General features: G+C 46.1%; 1 protein-coding gene across 2 annotated transcripts; it reads left to right on the forward strand.

Annotated features, from left to right (window-relative positions):
- Positions 1-463: 463 nt before the first annotated feature.
- LOC147701891 (uncharacterized) lies at positions 464-20,841 on the forward strand. Of its 2 annotated transcripts, none has more exons than XM_086930518.1 (3): positions 464-614; positions 11,523-11,581; positions 19,727-20,841. In XM_086930518.1, the coding sequence occupies exon 3, from the start codon at positions 19,774-19,776 to the stop codon at positions 20,197-20,199; it is 426 nt and encodes a 141-aa protein (XP_086786644.1). In that variant the 5' UTR covers positions 464-614; positions 11,523-11,581; positions 19,727-19,773; the 3' UTR covers positions 20,200-20,841. The 2 variants fall into 2 exon arrangements, with proteins under 2 accessions (XP_086786644.1, XP_086786645.1); XM_086930519.1 differs by having other exon boundaries at positions 11,523-11,577.
- The last annotated feature ends 5,870 nt before the right edge of the window (positions 20,842-26,711 follow it).

Here is a 26,711-nt window from a genome sequence, read left to right on the forward strand (position 1 = left end):
AAAGAACATTGCATCACAATGCATTAACATTTACAAAATAGCTATCCCTTCTATCACTCATTGAATTTATGCTTGTCTTTGACCCTGTACTGTGCTTAACTGCCTCTTGGCTTGGTTTACGCTATAGGATACCACATACATACTTACATACATGCATATAGGGGGATATCATGGTGGCAGAAATTCTGCAGGTTGATTCTGCACCTGGTTTAGTGGTTCCTCCAGGAATCGCAGGATTTTCTGTTCCCGCCTAACATAGCTCACTAAGCAAACGTGAGAAAAAAAATCACCATGAATGTACTTTTTTAGAAATAATCTTATCTTTTTGCAGCGCAAACAGGGAGTGGCGTGAATTAGTAAGCTACAATATCACAGCCATTTGCAGCTGGGCAAACACAAATTCTAAGGAGGCCATTGGGCAGCGCCATTTGTACACAGGGTCTTAACTAGGTTTCCAATCAGTGACGGTGGACCTCCGCCAACAAAAGCCCTGCCTGGCGGAAGCTTACTAGATACCTACTTGCACCAGTCAGGGGCACAGCCTACAAAAACCAGAGCAAGCAGAGAAAGTGCCAGAGGCACAGAGGAGAACAGCTACTGGCATCCAGATCCAGGTGAGGAGGTGGGGAGGGTGGGAGAGACAGAGAGAATGGGAGAAAGAGAGAGAGGGCGAAAGAAGGAGAGACAGAGAGAGCGAGAGAGAGAGAGAGAGAGAGAGTCTTTATCGTAGAAACCTCAAGCGAGGTTGAGTTTGAGACCATATATATTAACTTACGAGCAAATGGAAAGCTACTGTGCCAGAGAAACCTTAGGGTCGCATTCAACCTAAGGTGTAGCATATGCGAGGCCTAATCTATGCACCTGGATGCTTGCATCTGTGCCTTATTCTCAAGCGTTTCACACTTCCAGTGGCATAATTCACGAATGGCGATTTACTCTCAGTAGATTTTTCACCCCCATGTGTGTGTATACTACATGCAATGTGAAGTATGCATTTATGGGGAAAGTACGTGTTTAAATGAAACTCTACCTTGTATTAGGAACAAATACACAGAAAGTGGGTTTTCAGCCTTCCCTCTTTACATTTGCTTGGTAGGGTCAGCATCCATCCCTTCAGCCACTGTTTCTTTTTAAAGTGCTCGTCTTAGACTGGGGTAGCCCACGGCATTTTGGGGATGTTTTCATTTCGTATTTACATTTTGTAGTAGTCCCTCTCTAGGATCGTAGGTGCTCTTTTCCGCTTCACTCTCGTGAGCATGCGCAGATAGTGGTGCAGCTTAATATCCCCAGCAATGCAGGTAACTGGCTTGTTCATTATTAAAAAAGAATGAATAGTGACCATGAAACACTATCTTCAGTGTCCACTCTGCGCCTTTTGTGGGCTGTGCTGTTGAGCATGATTGCGTGTGCACCTTAGTTTGAAGAATACGCTTAAAAGTTATTAGTTGAGGGAAATGCAATGGAGGGGGGAGTGGAACCTACTGGTGTTGGCAGAGTCACATTCACCATGTTCCTTCTCTCTGGTGGAGACGTCATTGGCCAGTCACAAATGGATTGAGCCAATGGCGTATGGCAAATGGATTGTGACCCACTAGTCAACTTATGTGGAGTCAAGTCCAGTGGCACCTTGGGCCTAGCCATTCTCCTTACTGGCCACTGTGGAAAGTTCCTTGTTATTTCAGCTTCGTGCTGTTTCTGCTTTACACTTTGATGTCCAAAAGATGATTTGCCACAGGGAATCCAGGGCAGACTATTGTACCTTGTCAACTAGGATTCACACCTGGGCTTGAGAGATGCATCATAGGACCCTGTAATGGGCTCGATTCTGGTTCAAACACCATGGAGAGACCACCTCACTCGAATCCCTATCACACCCAAGTAAAAGTAAACAATTCCCCTTTCTTATGAAAATTGGCGCGTAATACCACAGTGTTTTGGACAGCACCCTATGCATCTCAAGCTGTTTCAGCTTTTGGGATTAAATATGAAGTGACAGTGAGTTACACAGATAACTGTTATTCTGTGTGGGGTATGATAGGTAATGTTTGCATAAATAGTTGCTTGTACCACAAATGACTTTGAACTGCTTTATATTTCAGTCAGTAGTTAACTCCTGTTATTAAACATTGGGGGCCTTATTTATGAAGGCCTTGCGCCACCGGTGCGTCACTTTTTCCCATTTTAAAAATGACGCACCGGCGGCGCAAGGCCTTCATAAATAAGGCCCTGGATTTATAGCAATTCTGGCCTCTAGCAGTCACTTCCCCTCTTGTGAATATTGTTGCACAAGGACATTTACAATTTAGTATTTATTTCCTCTGCTTGATTCACACAACGTCCACCTCACACTAAGGGTGGTTTGAAATAGCGAAAGAAATGTTCACAGACATTTGAGATTTTTTTTAAAACGTATACAGAATTTCACAAAGTGTGAAAAATGAACTTGAGGGAATACTTTGTGCTCAAAAGTTACATCAAGAAAATGGTGGGGTCTGCTTCAAAAAAATGTCGCTTGGCAACAGCGTTTTTGTTCCTGTAAGACATTTTATGCATAAACCAATCTGTAGCGGGCATAGGTGCCTTATTCATATATTTTGTGAGATTTTATACATGCCTACTTACTTTCTCGTGCTGCACTTCCCAACCAATACTAATTCCAGAAATAAACATATTTTTCCTTCCCTCCACATCCTTACTGATATTTCTTACTCTGTGTACAGAGATGCAGGTACCGAGCAACAACATGAGACAGTAAGATTAGATTAGAATAAAATACTTGTAAAGCGCATGGCTGCCTCTGCAAAGAGGCTTCCCAGCGCTGGAGCAAGACTGAGCAGGGGACAAGACCAAGGGGTTAGACCTGAGAGAAGAGCCAGGTCTTGACAAGACGTCTGAAGGCCTGGTGGTCAGGGTTACTGTGAATGTGTAGGGGGAGAGAATTCCAAAGAGCGGGGGCCAGACGTCTAAAGGAGCGGCTGCCAGAACTAGTTCAGCCTATGCGAGGGTTATGTGCAAGACACTGGTGCACCAAACACAGTGTACAGAGTGCATAGATCGCCTTGAATGTCTGGCGGGCTTCCTGTCAGTATCTTATGTGTGATGCAGAGCGTCTTAAAGTGGAGAAGTGTGGCTCACTGGTTAGAGCGGCGGACTCTGAAGCAGAGATCAGGCCTGGGACTAGGGTTCAAGTCTCGATGCGGCAGGGTCTTGGGCTCAATCTCCGCGGACTCGATAATTCTCGCCTCAGCGCCTACTCTAATCTTGGCTCCCACGCTGCAACTCTGGGCAATAGCTTTCTTAATCTCAACGGCCCCAACAACACTGGGATGCCTGGCTTCACCTTGGGGGCCTCTCAAAGGGAGAGCCAGGAAGGGTTCCACAGTGTTATACAGCGCCGGGACGCCCCGTTGCTGGGGCAGCTGTGCGCTTTACAAGTCTACATTTACATTTACAGTAAAGCAAACACGCTGTTCAAGGGGCAGGTTGTGTAGACGACGGAGGAGATTAGAGGCGAGGCGTAGCTGAATTTAGGGAGAGCAAAGATAGCGCGTGCTGCTGCGTTCTAGGCCTGCTGCAATCTATTGAGCACTGATTTATTAGAGTGGAGTATTAGAGTAGAGTTGAGATAGCAGCTAAGACTAAATGGCTGATTACAATGTCGGACTGACTCACGTTCGCCAGACATTGACGTGGCCTCGGGACTGACCAACCTCTGATCGGCGGCCCAACACCGTATTTGCAATACGAGAGCTTGTGCTGCGGACATAAACTGGCTGTAGCACAAGCTCCCATGGAGAAATGGGAGGCTGTGTAAATCCCTGCACCATGTGGCAGGCACCTCACAGTTCCTCCCACACGTTGCAGGGATTTACAGGGGGGCACCGTAGGTGTCCCCCAGTCCCCAATCAGAGCCTTTGGAGACATAGCAGCCCTGCTATGGGCTCCCAATGTCACTTCCGACAGGCTTTTCATGTCAGACAGCCTGACATGAAAAGCCTGTTGGACACCGACCTCATAATCCCCACAGCATACATGCCCTACATAGGGGATTATGAGTGGCCTCCAACCGGCCGATGGGCTCCTTGAGCCCATCAGAAGCTAGTCGGTCCGACCAGCCAGTTTTAAATCAGACAGTCTTTATCATAATAAGGCTGTCGGATTTGAATCCTACGATGTGAGTCGGAAAGCCTCCCACCTGTGGTAATAGGCCCCTCTGTTGAATGGAAGTCAGCAGTTCACAGTACGGCCTACTCTCTCTGACCACAAACAAACATTCATGAATGGTACATACATGTTTCTAATTTACTCTCAAAATGATTCCATAGAAGGGTTCCCAATCTGTTAATCTTCTGAATTTATCAGCCTTCTCAACTATAAACATGCCATATGAGCCCTTATGGGGCCTGAAGTTCCGAAAGTGCTATTAGCAATCATTACCAGGATTCCCCTTAAGTCTTCAGTGTTGTGCCCTTCGTGGAGAAGTGTGGCTCACTGGTTAGAGCAGGCAGACCCTGAAGCAGAGGTCAGGCCCGGGACCGGGGTTCAATTCCCGACGCGGCAGGGTCTTGTGCTCAAAATGTCCATGGACTCGATAATTCTCGCTTCGGTGCCTGACCTAATCATGGGTTCACACTCTGCAACTCTGGGCATTAAGCTTGCTCAATCTCCACAATGGCCCCCCGCGGCGGGATGCCTGGCTTTCACCTTGGGGATGCCCTGTAGGGGCTATCTCACAGGGAAAAGCCAGGACGGGTTCCCAAGGCAAGCGCGGAGATACCCCTTCGGGGGTCGATTCTGGCGCTATATAAGAAACATAATAATAAGAAGAAGAAGAAGAAGAAGAAGTGCTAAGCTCTTTTCTTTCAGTGGAGTGGTGTGGCTCACTCGTTATAGGCGGCAGACCCATAAGCAGAGAACGGCCTGGGACCAGAGTTCAATCCCCGACGCGGCAGGGTCGTGGACCAGGGTCAAACGGACTCGATAATTCTTGCCTCGGTGCCTACTCTAACCAGGGAACACACTCGGCAACTATGGACATTAAGCTTGCCTCATCTCTACAACGGCCCCCCACAGACGCCGGGGATGCCTGGTTTCACCTTGGAGATACCCAGAAATGGACCACCTCACAGGGAAACACCAGGACGGGTTCCCCAGAGGTCTTCAGCGCCAGGATACTCCTTGGAGTCACAGTGCGCTTTACAAGTACACCCACATTTACATTTATATTTACATTCTTTGATAACTGGTTGAGTTTGTGCATCAGACACAATTATATTCTACAAATGATATCCAAGACATAATAGTGCTTCTCCCGTCACATGTAGATTTTTAAAGGTAACTCAGGTTTGTCATTTACCTTGCAGAATGTTAATAAAGTAGTCAAAATATTGGATTCTTTTTCCAAAAATTGGGATAAAAATCATGTGTAGGGAAGTGTATTTTTTTCAAAACGTGGAATCAAGAAAAGGTTTACTGTGCTAAGATCACTGTTTTCCTAGCTTTTACAAAGAAAAAGAAGGTTAAAAAAAATGTCATCACTGTTTCTGCAATTTTGTTAGCAGAGTTCAACATTTGTCTGTTTTGTAGTTTCTACCGATTGTAAGGGAAACAGATTTGAAACTCATCAGCAAATCTAGAAAGCTTTCCATTTCTGAAAACCACACAAAATTCCAAATTCAGCAATTCATCATTTAAATCATTCAAAGGTTCCTCAAGAAACTAAGGGGCATATTTATGTTAACTGGCGCATCCCCAGGGATGCGCCAGTTAATGTGCGCCACAGTGCGCCACAGCTACGCCATCCATGGTGCGCCGCATTTATAATGAGGCGCACCATGGTGCAAAAACGGCACAGATGCGTGACGCATCTGTGCCGGAAATGTGGCGCATTGCTGGAGTTGCGTTGCAAGAGCGACGCAGCTCCAGCAAGGCTCGGGGGTGCCCCATCTACACAATGCTGCGTCAAGACCTACGCCTGCTTCAAGCAGGCGCAGGGTTTTGACGCAGCATTGGCCTGAAAGTGACTGAGTGAAATCTCATAGATTTCACTCAGCCACTTTCAGGAGGCGTTCCTGCGCAGGAACGCCCCCCCTGCGCAAGAACGCCTCCTCATGGCGCAGGGCTTTACAACGTGACGCATCTCCTAGATGCGTCATGTTGTAAATAGGGTGCATCGTTTGCGCCGCCGTTGCGTCAAATAAAGTGACGCAATTGCGGCACAAGGGCGTCATAAATCTGCCCCTAAGGGCTTTATTTTCATATCGGTGGTTTGAACACCGACCGCTGTATTTCAATGAAGGCGGTCGGAAACCGCTCATAATCCATTGAGGATGGCGTTTCTGCCATCAGGATTATTTTGTCAGTTTCCGACAGCCTTTTCATGTCGGCATTTCTGACATGGAAAAGCTGTTCGAAGCCTACGGTTGTGGCTCTAGCGGGCCATAAATATCCCTGCACTGTGTGGCAGGCACCACAAGGTGCCTGCCACACAGTGTGGGGATTTACACAAGCTCCCATTTCTCAATGGGAGCTTGTGTAGTGGGTGGTTTCTGCCCCCCGCACAAGCTCCCATAGAGAAATGGAAGTTTGCGACTGCACAATGTGTGGTCGCATCCTAATTTGGTGTGCGTCCGCTGACCTATGGTCAGGCGGTTCACACACCGAGACGGTGACGGTCAGAGGCAACTCTGACCGGCATCGTAATGTGGCCCTAAGCAGAATGCCTCAGCGAGCTTCCCAGTTCTCCATTGATTATGCTAATGTCATTAATCCTGAAAAGGAAGTCATCGGGACTGACATGAAAGAACTTCCTTGTCAGCTTCCCAGGTGAGTCAGCGTTCAACTATGAAGCTTTTGATGTGAGCTCCAGAGGATTCCCTGTGACCCAGTGGTACAGAGGTAGTCGGGAGGTTGTGGAGGTCAAGTCCTCATGATAAAGTGGAACAAGCCAGGCATGGGTCCCATCCTCTCTGTGCAACTGAAATCAGCCTATACCCCACTGATAAGTCCTAAGTAGGTTACAAATTAACTGCAGCTGATTGTATTCCTCTTCAGAGAGGTGTTTCTTGGCTGTTTAGCCTCCCCTTTTTCTAAAGCAGCAGGACCAAAACTGAATTGCATATGGATTCTCCCTGTCTGCAATGGATCAGTAAGAAAAAAAGGTTGGGACTGGAATATGGCTTCCTGAAACGAAACTTCTGTAAGCTTTGCACCAGTCACATTCTCTTGTTTTCATGTCATGCCCTAATTACATACAAACTATGCTAAAGCAAGTTCCTGAGCATTGCTGTTCTTGTTATTCAGAGTGAATGTGGCCTACATTCTGAGCTGGACCAGGTTCTCTAGGAGGAGGACCAGCACTGATTTGTGAATGGTAGCTCTCTGTCTGGAGTGGTCCAGTGATCAAAAACAATGCACTATAAAATGGCCAAAGCGACTGCTAGTGGCTGGCACCTTTGCAAGAATTCTACGCATCATCTTTTATGACAAGACTTCAAATTATGAGATGCACTTAAGTTTGACAGATAAGTCCATCCCTAGGCCCTGTGCTCTCTATGCCACAATATCCAACTGCAGCTTGCTGATTAGGGCCATCTAGGTGGAAACCAGTCTGGAGCTCCTTGTGTTGTCATTCAGAGAAGACATGTCCCAGAAGTGCAGTGAATTTTATGTTGGAGCAGGCCGAAGACGGACTTGCGTGTGGTTGCTCACAGGTCAGAGTGGCATAGTGGGCAAAGAAACAATCGACTTAGGGCCAGATGTAGGTAATCACATATTACTGATTCCTAAATACCGAATTTTACCGATTCGGTATTTAGGAATCGGTACATGTGATGTAGGTAATGATTCAGTAAATGTTATCGAATCGGTAATATTCGGTATTTACCGATTCGGTATTTACGGAATCGGTATTTCCCATTCATTCCTTTGGGCCTGAAGGCCCATAGGAATGAATGGGCATTACCGATTCGGTAAATACCGAATCGGTAATAGGAGGAAGACTTACAAGGGTGGCATTGGTATATGTGATGTGGGTAATGATTCGGTAAATGTTACAGAATCGGTAATATTCGGTATTTACCGATTCGGTATTTACGGAATCGGTATTTCCCATTCATTCCTATGGGCCTGGAGGCCCATAGGAATTAATGTGAATTACCGATTAGGGGGTAGACTTACAAGGGTGGCAGGGAGTCACATTGATACCCTGTTGCACCCCTGAATAGTGCATGGGTGCACATGTGACACACATACATTCCCTAAGGGCATGTATGTCTGCCACATGGCACTTTTAAAAAAGCACAAAATTGCTTTTTTAAAGGTTTTCAATATTTACCACTAACTTGTAGTTGGTGGTAAATAACGAATCCTTAAATGAAAAATGCACTCACTTGAGTGCTCCCTACATTAAGGATTCGGTAATTTACCGAATCGGTATTTAAATTACCGTTCAGTAAATTACCGAATCCTTAAACCTACCTCCTACATCTCAAACCCTAAATACCGGTCGATAACGACCGAAATTCGGTAATTTCGACCGTTACCGACTGGTATTGGGCTACCTACATCTGGCCCCAAATCTTCCTGTGCCACAAAAATATGAATGTATTCTTGTATAATACAACTGGTGCTCATGTAAAGCGCTTCAGGACCTTCGGGTGAAGTTTGCTCAAAATAAAACTACAAAAAAGGTTAGCAGCCAAATCTGGTACAAAAAAACTCAACAGCACACTCAGAAATTGCTCAGATTTGAGACTAAGTTGATGCATCTGATTTACATCCTCATTACAGTTCACTAATAAAACGAGCTACCAATTCAATTTAATCAATTAATCTTTATTCAGTCATAAAAGACACAAAGCAATCTGACATTAGATAACAGTTGTATAAAGTGCAAGATGCCAAATAAAATAGGTAAAACGTCTTGACACCATGTGATAAAAGGCATAAAATGCAGAATTAAAAAAGCGACAAATAGATAAATATTATTTCAACAGAGCGGGTTCTCCATGGTATTCCTAGTTCTAACTGTAGCTTTTAAAAATGAGTATATCCTGAAGCAAATAGCAGGTGTATTCAATAGTAGCAAACTGAACTAAGCCTCTCTACATTTGCAAAGGCCCAATGGTTTTAAAAGATGTTTGAGCACAAGTCTTCAATAGTATCTAAAAGAGTTGCAGAAAAACATATAGTGTAATAGCGATTGTTCCGAAACCCCCATCGCAGGAACAAGTTAAATTATGTCACTCTAACATATCATTTGGGTTACCTGGACTCATGAGCCTCCAAACCGTACCAGCTCTAAAACGGAGAAGGAGCGACCTCTTATGCAAGGTCTCCCTCTTGACTTTCAGGGCATGCTTTTAATATTGACGTGCAAACCGGACTTCAGCCAGATCTCGTGGGGATGTAGACTTAATCTCCAGTTTGCTACCAAACATTACTCGTCAAACCAGCGTAAGCCCCTCTTATCTGCCTTCACAAATCTAAGGAGGTGTTGTTTGATAGTCTGGGTTAGTGCATCGTAATGGGCTGATAAAAAGTTCCCCATGCTTCTGTTAGGCATTTTATAAATAGCTCCTGATGTTAAGTCAAATAAAAACAGTACATTTGTCTTGGGCACCAAATAAGCCTACGACTGTCAGTAGAGTGGCTGCACACATGTTTATCCAAGATCTTTACCTGGATGTGCAGCTCAGCACTTAAACTTAACGGTTCAAAAACTGAACTGATGATGCTGGGGAACTCCCCTCCCTCCCTATCCCCGAGCAGCTGGCCCAGCTGTCTGGGAGCGGCACCCACCCCCAAACAGGAGATTAAGAGCTTGGGGGTGTGGCTGGAGCAGGACCTTTCTTTTAAGACACACGCTAAAAAGACCGCAGGCGTGTGTTTTGGTCTGCTCCGGTCTGCCCGGAAGATATTACCTCTACTCCCGTTGCCCTCTAGGAGGCTACTAATCCAGGGACTCATTATTTCCCGGCTGGATTTCAGCAATGCGCTGTTTCTGGGGGCTCCGGAAACAACCCTAAATAAACTGCAGCAAGTACAAAATGCCGCTGCTAGGCTCTTGACGGACCTTCCCAGACGCCAATCAGCTCGCCCTGCGCTCAAGGCGCTTCATTGGCTCCCTGTCAGAGAGGGGGTGAATTTTAAAGCACTCTGTATGGCCCACAACATCTTGCAGGGGAAAGGGCCACCTATCCTACGGGAGATGGTCCAATCCTACAAGGCCTTGCGCTCAGATCACCTACATCTGCTGCAAGTTACGAGAGTAAGGAAGGCCAGGACTGGCGGCAGAAGATTTTCCATAAATGTGGCAACATTGTGGAACTCCCTTCCGTTATACCTGCGCTCTGAATCGAGTACCTTACGATTTCGCAAACTTTTAAAGACCCATCTGTTCCCTGCCTAACTCTTTTGTCTCTTGCTATGGTGCGTCTATCTGGAAGAGCGCGGGGATGCCCAAGGGTAACCAGGCGCGATATAAAACTCATTAATAATAATAATAATAATAATAATAAGAGTGATGGGTGGGAATAATATAATCAGTGGGTTGAAGCCTGCTTACGGGTCACTGCAATAAAGCTCCTAAGATATTATGATTCCCCAATCAGTCAACACAACTTCCCCTTCCCACACTGTGATGTTCCAACTCAAAAGGGCGAACATACAGGTAGCACTGGGCCAAGAAGCTCACCATCAGGGACCTCACGGTTGGTGGTGACTGAGGATATTGCAGTTGACAGTCAGTCAACACTTGCTAGAACCTCAAATCTGTTAGACGTGGGGATAGGATAGCGGGTAATCGACTGCCCTAAGATGACTTCAGGGCGTTGCAGGGAAGCCCTAGGTATATCACTTGGTGGATAGTGGGCTGGAGGACAAAATGTAAAAAACTGCTGGTGTTTGTAAGAAACTTTAGATTGATCAGTTGGATCACCCCTAGGCTAACTTTTCTTTGGGGATAGCAGCATGGCAATTTGTAGAAAAATCTCAGCGGCACCAGAGTGATAGCCCTGTACACTGTGCTGAAATGGAATATGGGCCAAACAGTGATTTGTGAACTAAATTCAGTAATCTAAAATTTACAATGACACAGTCACTGTCCAGGTGTCAGGGATCAGGCCAAATCCAAGTGCACCTACGCAACATTAGAATATCTTTCACATAAAAGATTGAGAATCCTCAATTCCGTACTAACCAATCAAAGGATTTGTTGAAAATGTTCTTAAATGATTCATTCTGCCCTTTTCAAAGGGGCAGGACCCAAATAAGCACTGCCACATAGGGACATGCAGCAGGCAGTAGTTGACCACAAATTTGCCAACACCTTGTGATAGCCTCCTTTTGGTGAGTTCAATCTCCGTACTGATGACACTCACTGCATGCTCTAGCATTAGATCTAAAGAAATGCCACTACCACGAGTGGTAGAAACGGGTGCGCAACTTCTGATCTACTTGAGGTACGGCTTTGTAGAAAGTAAGGTCCATAAAACTAATCGCTTTCTCCCTTTTCTTTACAGGTCCGGAATCAGGAGTCTTCCCCGCTGGTCCCTCAGGAGAAAAGTAAAGCAAAAGGCAGGTAAGTTACCTACTCTCTATAACTTGCAAACCACCACCTTCACCGTGTTGTAAAGAGTGGTAGCCACCTTACTCTGGGCTAAGCAGAATAGTGCTCAGTGGATGAAAAAGGAAAAAGAGAACGTTTTTGCCACAGAGCCTCAAGTTGTAAACAACTGATACTGTATACACCAGTAATTAATACCAGGTGAGGGAGGGGAAGAGTAATGCTTGACTATTACCATATTTACAAATGGCCTGTGGTCTCCCCTTCTTTTGTGGTACCTGCCCATCTTCCCCATGCATTGACCCGTTGCGCACCTCCAGGAGTAATGCTGCTCCTGGAGCGTGGCTGGTTCTGGCACACCAGCAGGGTTTGTCCCCAGCAAGTGGGACACTACCTCTCCGTATACCGTGGTCGGCTCCCTCACTGATGGCTGACTAGCTGTCAATTTCCCAGTGAGAAAATAACAATATTGTGGTGTTTGTTATTTCCAGTAGGTCTCAATTTCCATAGTATTTAGAACTGAAATGTTCCGTATCCGCATGATGATTAACCATGGAAACTGCTGTTCATGCACCAGTTTCTGTATGTTTTTCCACTCATTCGTGAACTTTTCCCTGACATGTTCATCAGGGCCAGACAGGCCTATTATTCTACAGGACATTATTCAGGTGGGCTACAGTCCTTCGAGGCCGGTATTGAAAGCCCAGGGCCACTCCTGGTGTTTCTGTCTGTTAGATCTGGGGGTCTCTAGTTGGCAGAGGTAGGTACCAATGTCCTCGCTTATAGTCAGGGTAAGAGGGATACACTCCTTAGATAACCCCTGCCCACCCCCTTGGTAGCTTGGCACGAGCAGACAGGCTTATCAAAGGCAATGTGTAAAGTATTTGTACCAACACTCACAGTAACACAGTGAAAACACCACAAATTGACTCCACTCCAGTTTAGGAAAATAAAGTATCTTAAACTAAACTACACAAGACCAAAACGACAAAAACCCAACATTCACAGTTCAGGAATATGATTTTTTAAAAGTTCTAGGGTTTGCGTCAAAATAATCCACAGTTGCCTCACTTTTAGCCCAAAGTACCTGTAGATGTGACAAAAGTTCCTAGCGGCAACTGCAGCGTCCAAAAACAAGCGATGCGTCACTCCTGAGAGCCTGAGGAGGCAATGCGACAACCCCGCTGCACACAGCAGGCGTGTTGCGACGAATCCGGTCTGTATTGGGAGCAACACGATACATTGTATGGATTCCAGGGCGCAGGATTCTCCAGTAGAAGCATCTCGCACAGGCACGATGCGACGATCTTTGGGGCGGCGTGATCTTTGGTGCGGCGACGATGCGTGCCGCAGCGTTGACCTTCTTCTGTTGCAGCCCTTCGATGTGTTGACTCTGCGACGATGTTCACAGCGACGGGATGCGGGCCGTAAGCAAGAGGTGTGTTGGGTTTCTCACAGCGATGACAGGCTCTGCGATGATACTCGCAGCAACAGGAATCTTCCCGTACCGGGGCGATGCACTCCGCAAGCGAACGATGCGTCGGTTCTTGCAGCGGCAACAGGCACTGCGACGATCTTCGCAGTGGCGGGAAATTTCTCGCACTGTCGACGATGCGTTCCGCAAGCGAGCAATGCGTGCAAATTGTAGATCTTCTCCTTTTCTTCTTGTCCAGCTCCCTAAACATCAGGAAACAACCTGTAGAGGCCCCACAAATGGATCAAGCACTCTAGGCAGGTCAGAACTCACACAGCAGAGTTCAGGGGGGAAGCTGGGGGTCAAGTCCTTTAGTTCCTGGGACTTCTTAACAGGAGGCCAGCTCTTCTCAGGCACTTGGAGATCTCTTCAAACAAGGGGACACAGCAACAGCAAAGTCCTTCCCCTCTCCTTGGCAGAATAGCAACTGCAGGTCAGCCCACAAACACACAGCAGGACAGTCCTTCCTCTTCAATCTTCCAGCTTTTCTCCTTGGCAGAGGTTCCTTCTTGATTCCAGGATGATCTAATTTTCTGAAGTCTGGGTAGCCCTTTTTACACCAATTGTCTCTTTTTCTCTGAGGGTAGAGAGGCCTTGGCTTAGTCCAAATCAGTTTTTGTCAGTCCTGGAGCACTTTGTTTACTTGACTTCTTCCTTCGTTTGAGAGAGGCGCAGGGTCGTCAGCCGCCCAGCAGGAGGTGGAGCCAGCATTGTGGAAGGCAGGCACAGCCCTATTCAGGCCCAGGTGCTATCCCCTCCCACCAATCAAAATGCAGATGAAGCTATTCAGCCTAAGGCTGACTCATTCAGCCTCTGGGAGCCACCCCAGCCCCTGTCACTCACAAACCAGACAGTCACTTCACAAACAGGCCAAGGCACACAGAAAGGTTAGACAAGAAAACAGCTACTTTATAAAAGTGCTGTTTTCAAACACAGGATTTAAAAACCATCCTTCCCAAAAGATGTGTTATTAAATTCTGAGTTCAGGGATACAAGACTTTAAATTTCTATCTTGCTCCTATGGGAAAATATGCAGATAAACATTATACACAGCATTCCCCATTATAGCCTATGGGCAAGATAGCCTTTCAATAGTGAAAAAAAAAGTTGGCAGTATTTCACTATCAGAGCATGTAACCTACATTAGTACATGCTCTACCTTTCACATAGACTGCACCCTGCCCAGGGTGGTACCTTGGGCCTTCAATAGGGGTGTCCAATGTGCACAGAAAGGGAAGGGTTAGGCCTGGCCAGTGGGGACACTGGTCAGGTCAGTATAGCAGTTAGCAACTGCACACAGGCACTGCGGTGGCAGGCCTGAGACACCATTTTAGGGCTACTGTGGGTGGCACAACCAGTGTTGCAGGCCCACTAGTCGCATTTGAATCACCAGCCCTGGCACACTCAGTGCACTTTATTAGGGATCTACTGTTAAAACAAATATGCCAAACATAGATAGCCAATTACAATAACAATTTATATAGAAAGCATATGCACTTAAGCACTGATTAGCAGTGGTAAAGTGCCCAGAGTCCTATTGCCAACAACCACTGGTCAAGAAAAACACGGGAGGAAGAAGCAAAAAGTTTGGGGATAACCCTGCAAAAAGGGCCAATTCCAACACTGTCACTTTCCCAGCTCACAGAGGATAACTGCAGCGGGCACTAGGGAAGTCAAGACAAAGAGAGGAAGGGAGGGAGGAAGTAAGGGAGGGGGAAGTAGGGATAAAGCAATCAGCGATGGAGGAGGGAGAGAGGAGAAAATGGATGATGGAAAGAGAGCGATAGCTCAAAGAGACAAAGGGTTTCAGCATTTTTCCTAGGGCTGCTTTTGGTTCCCCAGTTCGGCCCTTAAGTTCAGACAAGTTTTCACTTGTGTAAATGGTCGAGGGAAAATCCCAGAGCAGTGGCTTTTTCCACTGGATTTGTATCACTATGTCGACAGTTCTGATTACGGCTGTATAGGAATTAGTATATAATATGTTACGAGAGTAAACATCTTACAGTAAAGACAGGGAATAACACATGAACAATTTGGTGCCTGCTTTAAGCTTGTTTTAAGCATGTTCAATGCTGCTTTGTCCCCTAGCTGGTAATGGCAAAATTGATCACAAAACCAAAACCATGTAATCTGCGTTCCTGTAGCAAGTATCAGTAAGCCATATTACTGGGCCTATTTTAGGTGTCTGTTGATTTATTTTAAGCACTGCAGTGACAGGCACTGCAATTATTGAAAGGAAAGCAGGGGTCCTGGAGTTTTCTTATATTTTTATTCTTCAAGTCAGGTAATCCAACAAGATTTGATCGGAGAAAATCCAAACGCCTCTCTCAGTTCAAACCCATACACTTCTAACTCTTATGTGCATGCCGCTTTATGTCTCCTTCAGCACAGAACAATTCAATATTCTACACTATTAAGTTCTACTAACCACAAATGCTAATGATGTAAGCTAAAGACCCGACTCATCTTTCCCCTGCGCAACAAAAGCTGCGAGCCAGCCCCCCCATCCTCAACTCAATCAATAAATCAATCATAACATTTGTAAATCGCACTACTCACCCGTGAGGGTCTCAAGGCGCTGAGATGAGGGGTGCTGCTACTTCTCGAATAGCCAGGTCTTGAGTAGCCTCCTGAAGGTGAGTAGGTCCTGGGTCTATCATAGAAGGATGGGGAGGGTGTTTCATGTTTTTGCGGCGAGGTGGGGGAATAATCTGCTGTCGATGTTCGCTCTTCGGATGCGGAGAACGGTGGCGGAGCAGAGCTTGTGGTTTGGGGTGTAGAAGGAGAGTCTGTTGAGGTAAGCCAGTCCGATGTTGTGGAGTGCTTTGTGCGCGTGGGTGAGGAGCTTGAAGGTGATCCTCTTCTTGACAGGGAGCCAGTGCAGGTCTTTTAGGTGGGGTTTGATGTGGCTGTGGCGAGGAATGTCGAGGATCAGGCATGCGGAGGCGTTCTGTATGTGTTGTAGTTTTTCTGGAGTTTGGCCGAGGTTCCTGCTTAGAGGGCATGACCGTAGTCTAGCCTGCTGCTGACAAGGGCCTGGGTGACTGTTTTTCTTGTTTCAGTGGGGATCCACCTCTAGATCTTGCTGAACATGCGGAGGGTGTTGAAGCAGGAAGACAAGACGAAGTTGACTTGTTTGGTCATGGAGAGTGTTGAGTCGAGGATGAACCCTAGGTGGCGTGCATGGTCGGTGGATGTCGGTGCAGCTCCCAGTGCAGTCGGCCACCAGGAGTTGTCCCACGCCGAGGGAGTGGAGCCGAGGATGAGGACTTCCGTCTTTTCTGATTTCAGCTTCAGGCAGTTGATCTTAATCCATTCGGCGACGGCTTTGATTACTTCATGGAGGTTGGTTTAGGCAGTGAATGGGTCCTTGGTGAGGGAGAGGATCAGCTGGGTGTCGTCGGCATCAGAGATGATGTTGAGGTTGTGCAGTCGGGCGATGTGAGCGAGTGGAGCCATGTACATGTTGAACAATGTCGGGCTGAGGGATGATCCTTGGGGTATGCGGCAGATGATCTCCATGGCTTCGGATCAGAAAGGGGGAGGCAGGTGCTCTGGGTTCTGCCGGAGAGAAAGGAGGTGGTCCAGTCCAGTGCTTAGTCTCAGATCCCGGCGTTGTGGAGGCATGTGCGTAGGGTGCGGTGGCAGACCGTGTCGAAGGTGGCTAAGAGGTCCAGGAGTTTGAGGGTCGCGGTTTCCCCGTTGTCCAGTAGGATCCTGATGTCATTGGTGGCAGCGATGAGGACAGTTTTGGTGCTGTGGTTGCTGCAGAACCCAGACTGGGACGGATCCAGGATGCTGTTCTCCTCAAGGTAGCGGGTCAGTTGTCTGTTGATGGTCTTCTCGATGACCTTCTCTGGGAATGGGAGCAGCTTTGATCTCGGCATGCTTCCAGCTTTCCGGGAAGGTCACGGCCTCAAAGGAGATGTTGATGGCCTTGCGGAGATGGGGTGCGATGGTGGAGCTGGCTTTGTTGAAGATGTTGTGTGGGCATGGGTCTGACGGAGAGCCTGAGTGGATGGTGTTCATGATTTTGATGGTGTTGTCGTCGTTTATGTTGGTCCAGGTGAGCAGGAGATCAATGAGGATGGTGGCTGTGAGGTAGGAGGTCGCGGTGATTGTCGTGGTGTTGAAGCTGTTGTGGATGTCTGCGATCTTACGATGGAAGAAGGTGGCGAGGGAGTCGCACAGGTCTTGCAAAGGTGGGATGTCGTTGGTGTTGTAGCTGGGGTTAGAGAGATCCTTCACGATGTTGAAGAGCTCTTTGCTGTTGTGTGTGTTGTTGTCTTAGCAGCCCTCTCAGACACTGACAGCCTGCGGATTGCTTGTTGCACAGAGGTGCACTCACCCACTGATACACCCACCCTACGGCTGCGGTGTGCACACTGAACCCCACTAGCTGGTGTGCCTCCTCCTCAGCGGGGTGTCCTGCCCACAGCCCGGCTCCCTCTTTCAAGCATGCTATGCCCCAACCAACCACACGAGGGCCGCGTCAAAAAATGCTACACTCCAGCCAGCCACAAGAGTACCCCCTTCACAGGTCATCCCTGCGTACATCCGCATTTGCGCTGCTTGGGTGTCCTCCCACCTTCTCCCAGCAGATGATACATGCTGACTACCATACCCTCAGTGGTGTATCCCAACTGGTTGTCTGTCCAGCAGTGCCCAGCAGTACCATCTTCCATGCCTACCAACTCCCTCCGGTGTAAATGAGTATACACCCTGCCACTCACCTCAACATGCCTCATATCCTGGCAATTGAACCTTTTATTGTTGAAGGAGTCTCCTCAGCGCAACCTCCTTGCCCCCACTGGAAGCGGTCATTGCAGCCAGAGGCTGGAGGGTGCAATCCCAAAGCAGCTATCTGGTTTCAATGTGCGCCTGGCAGACGACTGACCTGAAGTCGTTCCCGGATGCCATTAATTTATGACGAGGCATAACAGCTAGAGATTGACAGCTTGCCTGCCTGCATATTAAACATGATCTTTACATTTCAGCCTTATACAAATGCTCTTCTTGACCTCTAAACTGCATCTGAAATTAGGCTCTGCGATGGTACCTTATATGGCAAAGTCAGTGGCTGCGTTCCAAGGATATGTGGTAAACTCTTGCACAGGCCACCTAATCTGGAATATATTCATACCCAAGTTTTTTCCATGGATTATAGCGCCAGCATTCGGCTGTAAAGGCAAAGGTTTCACTTGGCATATCAAGAGGGAGAGAGAGGACTAGAAAGCTAGTCCGTATCCTCGGGGTTTATATGTTTATCAACAAGGACTTATTTGGGGTGACCATATTATAGGACTCTGAACCGTATTGTCAGCATGCACCTAATATGTTTTTTATGAAGCCCTCACCCACCAACCTAGTTGGTGGCATGCTTCATCATCGGGCCCACCCAGTGACACCTAATGTGTCCCGGGTGTGCTATGATGCCTGATTACAGCGGAGCAGGTATTTTTCTGAGAGTGCAGTGTGATGAATAGTGCAGTGAAGTTAAAACGGCTAAACGGTGGTCCCAGTACCCGAGGGTGAATTACATTTTAATAGCCTGGGCCTCCGTCAGTGGTTAAAAACAAGGCAAGTGGATGTTTACTGAATCGGTAATTCCAGATATAGGTGAAACTTAAAATAGTGCCACAGGCCCTTAAGTATTCGTTATTTACCATGAGATACTATCTCATGGTAAATAACGAATTCCTGTGTACATGCACATCTGTGCATGTACACCTGTGCCATGTGGCACACATACATGCCCTAGGGGCATGTATGTGTGTCACATTGCACACAAGCCAGGATCAGGGGTGCAACAGGGTGTCAAAATGACACCCTGTCCCCCTTGTAAATTCGGTAATTTCGGTAATTGCCATTGATTCCTATGGGCCTCAAGACCCATAGGAATCAATGGCAATTACCGAATCGGTAAATACCGATTCGGTAATTACCCAATCTTACTGATTCAGTAATGGATTCGGTAAATATACCTACATCCCGATTGCCAGTTCTTAAATACCGAATCGGTATGATTCGGTATTTAAGAATCGGTAATCGGGGATTACCTACATCTGGCCCAAATCTCTAATTCAAGCAAATGAGAGACCGATTGCATTTCCAATGCTTGTCTAATGTTGACCCACATTTATGACAGTACACCACATGGAGGCGCTGTCAGTCCATTTTAATATAAGCACTGGAGCAAAGTGTTCAACAGTTCAATATACAATTACAAATGTAGTAACCAGGCTGCTCATGCCTTTCTTGCAGGTTTGGGTCACCTAGTGTAGTCACAATTGTCACATTTGTAGGACTGTAAAGGCTACGTAGATGCCATTGGTACATGTATTTGGCAGCGCCGGAAAGGACCACAGGTGGTGCAAACTGCAGTGGGCACCTGAGAAATATTTTGGGCCTAGCCCTTAATATTTTCAAATTAAGCACTGTCAGTAGTGTACCCAGTGCAAGTTATATCAGTTGCTTCAACATTTTTTTTTACAACTGACATTTTTGGGGGCGTTTAATATACTATGTGTGTTGCGTATTTATGTTGTGGGATTTGTTTACATCAGTGAAATAGAACTAAAATGCGCGTGCCTCCTTTTCCCTATGGGTGAGTAATGTAAACAACGGATGTGGTGTGTAAACAGTGCTGTCCTTCCCAACTAACGCCTGTAATCTCTCTCCTGCAGCAGCCGGGCATCTGAAGGAAGTGGGAGACTGCATCAGAGCGCTCAGTATGGGCAACGGAGCTGGTACCCATGTGGCTAACTCCACCGGGAGGACCATCTGTGTCTTCTACTGCACCGATAAGATGGTCACCGAAGAGGTGGTCACGGACGTGGACACGGGGTATGGAGGCTCCGCCCTGGAGACGGAGGATTACGTCTGTGCTGCAAGAACCTCCAAGTTCAGTCTGCGCAGGAACCCGCAGGTGCAATGCTTCGCCCTGCCAGCAGGTGACCTGGCCAAGATCCCGCGAGACGGCGACATGTACATCTCTGTGTTCTTCGACGATGACGGGGGAGACGACGGGGACATGATCTGCTACAACTTCTTCATCCCCTCCGACCGGTCTGTGATCGTGACTCCCGACTACAACGTCAGGCTCCAAAAGTACGGCTCGCGCGAGTGGGAGGACGAGGAAGGGAACTTCTACCAATAAAGCCTTCTTCTGTCCAGCATTGCAACTTGATTTCAACCTCCCTAGTCCATTATACAAAATGACTCTTTGTGCCCCGCACTCATCCGGTAAAGTTAAGCATTTCTCCCTTTTCTGCTGTCACCAACTCTGGTCTTACCCTCCAAGCGCCAAGATGCTCCTTTGGGGGCGAAAATCGCGCTTTTCAAATGCACTATTCATTCATACAAAAGGAAATGGCTAAAGGATTATGGATTGAATTACACAACATGAGACGTCTCTCTACGAAATGTACCAGAATGTCCAAGTCACACTCTAAAAGCAATCTTGTAGTTGTTCCACATCTAGGTACACACCGAACTGCTACCAACACGTATAACCAAACACATGAACTCCAGTTTGTTTCCTGCAGGAGTGCCACATGAATTCTCCAAGAGATGCTCGGTTATTTGATCAGATCCTAGCCTCGAACTTTCTCTCCATGACTGTGTTGTACCAGGCGCTCGCATGAAAGAGAACGGCGTGGCATGGATCAAGATGGTATATGTTTTTTAGAATTATTGTAATCAAAATTCCCATTTTATTATATATGTATAAATGTGGGTAATCAGTACTTTCAATACGATGTAATGCTGTAGAATTAAATGACAAATCTGTAACAGTCTACTTATTTTCTGCACTGCATTTGACTTTTTGTTTATATGGTTTATTGAAACCAATATCAAACTATTAAATACATATTAGTGAACCTCTGTGCCACAGTGAAATCCCCAAGAGAGTGCCAAGTTCATCCTTTTTGAAGCACAAATGCCGAAGCCCTCTAACTCCCGATGCTCTTCACAATGCCTCAGAATCTGAACAAGCACTGGCGCCTTCGGCCTCAGATCTGACCATTAAGGGAGAGGTTGAAATCTACCTTGAATACCCTGGAAAAGACACACTTTTGTATCAGATGGTAATCCTTGGTACAGAATTTAATAGTCTCCTCAGGATTGCTGTAAAAGAGTGAACCAGAAATAATCCTCCAGGGAATCCCAATCCTGAAATCAACAGAACGTTCCGGGGGGGAAATGTTAGCGGGTAATAGGAATATGGCTCCAAAATGAATGGGTCCATGGTCATTCCATATTTCTAAGGGTACCCTGTTGACTGAATGTACAACACGGGATATGTAAAGTGCGCTATCAGGCACATGCATTAACCATTTTTGCAAGCGCAAGCGATTCGATTCGCAAGAATTGTCCGTTTGCGCCCGCAAAAAGGGCATTTGCGATGCATCAAGGTTCAAGGCACTCACAATTTGAGAATTCACGATTAATTGTGATTTCTCAAATTGTGATTGCATTTAAGTAATCGCAGTTTGCGATTTCGTAAATGCAATGCAAGAACCACTTTTGAATAGCGATTTCGCTACAAGTTGAACTTGATGGCAATTTGCAAAAACTTTGAAAAACGCACAATAAATTTTTCAAAGCTGCAGGTTACACACACACATGCCCTTGGGGCATGTGTGTGCGCAAAAATGTGTGCTCAGAGCAATTTCAGGGGTGCAGCAGGGTGTGCTTTTGACACCATTGCACCCTTGAAATTGCCTGTGCAATTTGCGAGTAATAATAGGTACTCACAAAGTATGCATGCAATTTCCCATTCATTCCTATGGACCCATAGGAATTAATGGGAAGGCATTCCTTAATTGCAACTCACAATTTGCGAGTCGCAATTAAGGAATGTTTGGGAATCGCTAATTTTATAGTGTTTCCTGCATGCATAGGCTTTTGCAATTCCTTAATTGCGATCCCTTAATAATTGCAATTAAGGAAGCTCAAAAGCCTACATTGATGCATGTACCTGTCTCACCCTGACAGGGCATTGCAGTATTCCACTAGTAACCCCCGATAACGCCATCCAGTACCCCCAGTATCAGTAACTCCAGTGGGTGAGTTACTGGGAGAATTATCTGGCCACTCGTAATGAGGGCCTCTGTCCATTACACCAACACACTCACACTGTTGGGAATTCCAGGCATAGAGCAGCGCAGCAAATCAAGAAGTACATTCTTTTTTCTAATCAACATATTGTTTACCAAAGGGAAGCAGGTGGGGCAGCAGCTCAGGAAAATAGCACCGATTGTTTTTCTAGCTGTAGCATTATAAAAATTCCAGACATTTTACGAAAATACGAAACATATTAAAATGAAAATAAGGGATATTTGAGAGTCAATAAAGAAGCATTTTACAATTAAGGTTGTGTGTCAGAATACCGAACACAAAACTTACAGTAACATCAGATTGCAAAATGGCAGAAGTCATAGGGAAGAGGAAGAGCAGGTCAAACAGGTGGCAAAGGAACCATACTAGCCCGTTTTACCTCCTTCTTGAGCAACCTCAGACTAGGGCTCGTGCTCATCCGCCATTTCTCCTGATGATCTTGTCCAATATCTATAGCCACATCCTAGAACGTCTCATTGCCATACTCCCATCTTCCATTTGAGCAATATCTGGAAGTTGTTTCTGTTAATACATACAACCCAACATCAGAAAACAGCAATATTGTTTGGATTGTAACACTGCTGAACGATGGGATGCAAGGAAATATAGATCAATTCCTATGTACTTGCATGACCAGTGAGCACCCGAGAAAATGCACCAATGAAACTGACATTTCAAGGGAGTGTGTCCAGACCATGGGCACGATTAACGCATTGCAGAGTGCCACATTATCGTAGGTTAATTTTATGCTAACAGAATTTGTTAAACTCACTTTAATTAGAAAGGTGCACACCCAAGCGTTTGAGTTACTACTGGGTTTTAGTAAATGTAATTTCCCATTGTGGTATTCTTCGTATTTTCAACATAGTTTTTCTTTAGGGAGGAAACTTGGCTATCTTAAGCAAGTTTCTGATGAGTTTATAGCATGTTTTATAATAATAATAGTAGAAAATATTTACCTTTTTGTTTAAAATGTTTTTATAAATTATTTAGTTATAAAGTAAACATTGGTTAAGACAACGAGTGACCACTAATAATGTTTTGGAGTTTCCATAAATGGACTGATAGCCCATTGTCTTACCCTTTAGGTATGCAATAAATCTATACATTGTGAATTTAATTTGTGAATGATTTTATCAAATGTATTAAATTAAGAGGTGACCCCAGGTAGATAAGTTTAAATATTAAGCAGTGAGAACGATTGCACTGAGTCTTGTGGGGAGAAGTCAGATTATTTGCCCACAGAAATATAAGGATAGATCAATGGCCGGCCCCTCGCTCCATTTTCAATAAGCCCTGTCCAGAGCAATTCTCAGCGCCTTGAAAGACCCTGTGTCTCGGTCGGTGCAGGTCCTTTTCTTGTCTCGGGTGCCTCGAAGTCACAGATACACCACCGTACCCAGAGTTTGGAGTATGTTGTCCACTGGGATGACGCTGTGGCCTGCGGTATAGTATATATGCCTGTGCGCATGTATGTGCTTGAGGCCATCACTTTTGAAATTGTATCTATTTCTCATAAATCATGGAATGAGACCGACATAAACCTTCTTTCTTCCTCCCCAAAAGGGCTCCCAAACTTGTCTGCAGTCGTATCTGGCAAAGCTCTAGCCAGACCGAGCTAATGGCGGACTCACCAGAGCAGCCTTGGGGTGAGGGCTGGAATATAGAGCTCGCTCAGTTTAGGTTTTTCCTTTACATCTTGGCATTTGTAGAGCTTTTAATCCATTATAAACTCAAGACTTCAAGTTGCAGACTGCTACAAATAAACATGGATTGGATGAGCTCCTCGTGCCCGAGAGGTTTGAGAGTACTGAAAGCCTGTGCCATACGTCCTAGAATTAGAAAGACTAGTGCATTTTCTCAAGAACTACAACCTAGACCTATTTCTCTTGGCGTCTTTGTGTTCTTTCAAACCTTTGGTCTTTAGGGAAAAGAGCATATGGCACTGCCCTAGCCCTCTTCTCGAGTTACATTTCTGGGCAGGTTAATGTACTTATTAATCATGCATATTTCTGCTATCCTCCAGGACAGATCACATCATCATGAACACAACGAATACACTGCTAGAACCTTTGGGCACATTTGAAACTTGAGGGCTTAGAACTTCAGCTTTCACTGAATGTCAAGTCACTTGGACACTAACCTCACCCTCATGGAACACATTCCAAAAAACCCCACAAAGATGGCTTTGTTCCTGTTCTTTGATATAAAGAAAGTCAAACCATTTCTTCCAGAAAGAGTCTACACGACTTCTGTTTAAAGGCTTTTACTATTGGTTTCTGAATGGTGGTAATGCCCAACTCCACTGCTTCCAAGGTTCCCCCATGGGCACCTCTTAGGGGCATCCTACATGCTGCAGCACACCTCACTTAGGGCTGTAAGAAGTATGACTCCATCCTGATGTAATTGCATTGGCTCCCCTTGCTGGCCTCAGCATCTTCAAAACTCCCTGCATCTTTTACAAAGTTATCACAATCAACCTGCCCCCCTTCACCTGCGTATTTTGCATGCAATATCACCATCTCTGGTGGATCTCGGCACACCCACAGTCAGGACACTGATAGACGGGGGACTAAGAAGTGTAAAGAAGAAAACACAAGACAGGAGGCCTTTCCATCTATGCACTTAGGATCTGAAACACCACGCCTATAAGCACCAGGAGTGCCCCAACACTGTTCCAATTTAGGAAAGGGTTGAAGACTCACCTCTTTATATAACTATGCATCCCAATGCATTGACCATCCACTACCCAGCTTCCCCTTCTCTTACTTGTTGACTTTATACTTGTCTTTGATCATGTACTGTGCGTCGCTACCTTTTAGGTTAGCACTAAAGAAATGCCATTTAGATACATACATACATATATGCACCTGCAGTTTCAAGACTTGCGGAATGATTCTAGAAAAATAAGTCCACCTAGAAGTGTTAGGTAGCAGGGTAGTTGCCCTGAACATAGTGCATCCTTTACCCCCTTGCCTTTCCTTTTTGTTTGACAGAATTTGAAGCAGGGCTGAGTGATACAGTTGGAGATTTCATTGAGGCAAGTGATCTTCTACCATACATCAGAACTTTATTATTGAATATGAATAAATGCTTAGGAGGGTGCTGTCTGTAGAAGCATGCAAAATAGTCTGAGGGGAACATGGAACAGGCTGGCTATATGATTGTAATTCCCCAACAAGTGCTGCCCTGCCATCAATACAATCTATATAGATTCTTCAGGTAATACATTTGTTACAACTCTAAAAAAAGATTCAGTTGTGCCAGGTCAAGAAGGGACACGTGGAGGGCTACTAAGTTTGAAACAGCTGGGATTGAAATCTGAGAGCCAAGTGAATCTGTGGTGTCCTCAAGCCTCAACTTGCCCACAACCAAAGAGCTGAACATTGGAAGGTGCACACTTTTGTGTCTCCGCAGCCTTACATGGGAAGTTAGCTTTAGGCTGTCACAAATACGTGCATGTGAAGTTGGATATTGTTGTGAAGGGTGGCTCAATGGGAGGAGAAGTGTGGCTCAATGGTTAGAGCGGCAGACCCTGATGCAGAGGTCTAGCCAGGGACTAGGGTTCGATTCCCCGCCTCGGCGGGTCTTGGGCTCAAAAATTCCATGGACCTGATCATTCTCGCCTCGGTGCCTATTGTAATCATAGAGTCCCACTCTGCAACTCTGGGCAATAGCTTGCTTAATCTCCACAACGGCCCCCACAACGCTAAGGATGCCTGGCCTTCACCCTGGGGGTGCCCAGGAGTGGAGGCCCCCACAACGCTAAGGATGCCTGGCCTTCACCCTGGGGGTGCCCAGGAGTGGACGCCTCACAGGGAAAGCCAGGACGGGTTCCACAGTGGTATTCATACAAGCGCCTTGAGACCCTTGCAGGTGAATAGTGCCATATACAAGTATCAATTTACAATTTTATTATGAGGAATGGGGATGTAGTTGGGGACTAACCCATATTCGATGGAAGAAACCAAGAGACAGCTCCTTGCCCAAGGTAGACTCAGAAGACTTTACTGTCAGTTTGTGTGTCCAGCCACTATCTGATGGCCTCAGGCCTCCATAGCTTTTCAATGATCACATTCACAAGGGTTACAAGCTCAGACTGTTTCCCCTCACTATGTCAAATTTCTGCCATACAGATTCCTGACAAGCTGGCCATTCAATGTTATAAGGGAGTGCATGGGGAGGAGGAAGAAATCTAAATATACCTTGCTAGCTGGCGTCTATGCCCTGGTGACGTTACAGCAAACAGATGACGCAATGCAGCTCATGATCCAATACTCAGTTTTTGTGTGTCTATACAACATGGGATGGGCAATGTTGGGCCCAAAAGAATCGAACATTTAAGAGATGAAGACTCCACCCCAAATGTGCCTGATGCTTATGTGAAGGGGCAATATCGAGCATCCTGCGGGTTGGGCAGCTTATTACATGACATGCAGTTCGCTCTGCTCAGACAAAGCAGTTACCTGGAGGAGTGTGGCACTATATAATAAATAATACTCCCATGACAGGAGTGCCAAGAAACTTGGGGCCAGATGTAGGTAGCCC

This window comes from Lissotriton vulgaris, chromosome 7 (assembly GCF_964263255.1).
Source record: "Lissotriton vulgaris chromosome 7, aLisVul1.2, whole genome shotgun sequence".
Taxonomy (NCBI): domain Eukaryota; kingdom Metazoa; phylum Chordata; class Amphibia; order Caudata; family Salamandridae; genus Lissotriton; species Lissotriton vulgaris.

Bases quoted from the DNA above. Each gene is read 5' to 3' on its own strand.
- LOC147701891 (XM_086930518.1), top strand. From the start codon at position 19,774: ATGGGCAACGGAGCTGGTACCCATGTGGCTAACTCCACCGGGAGGACC.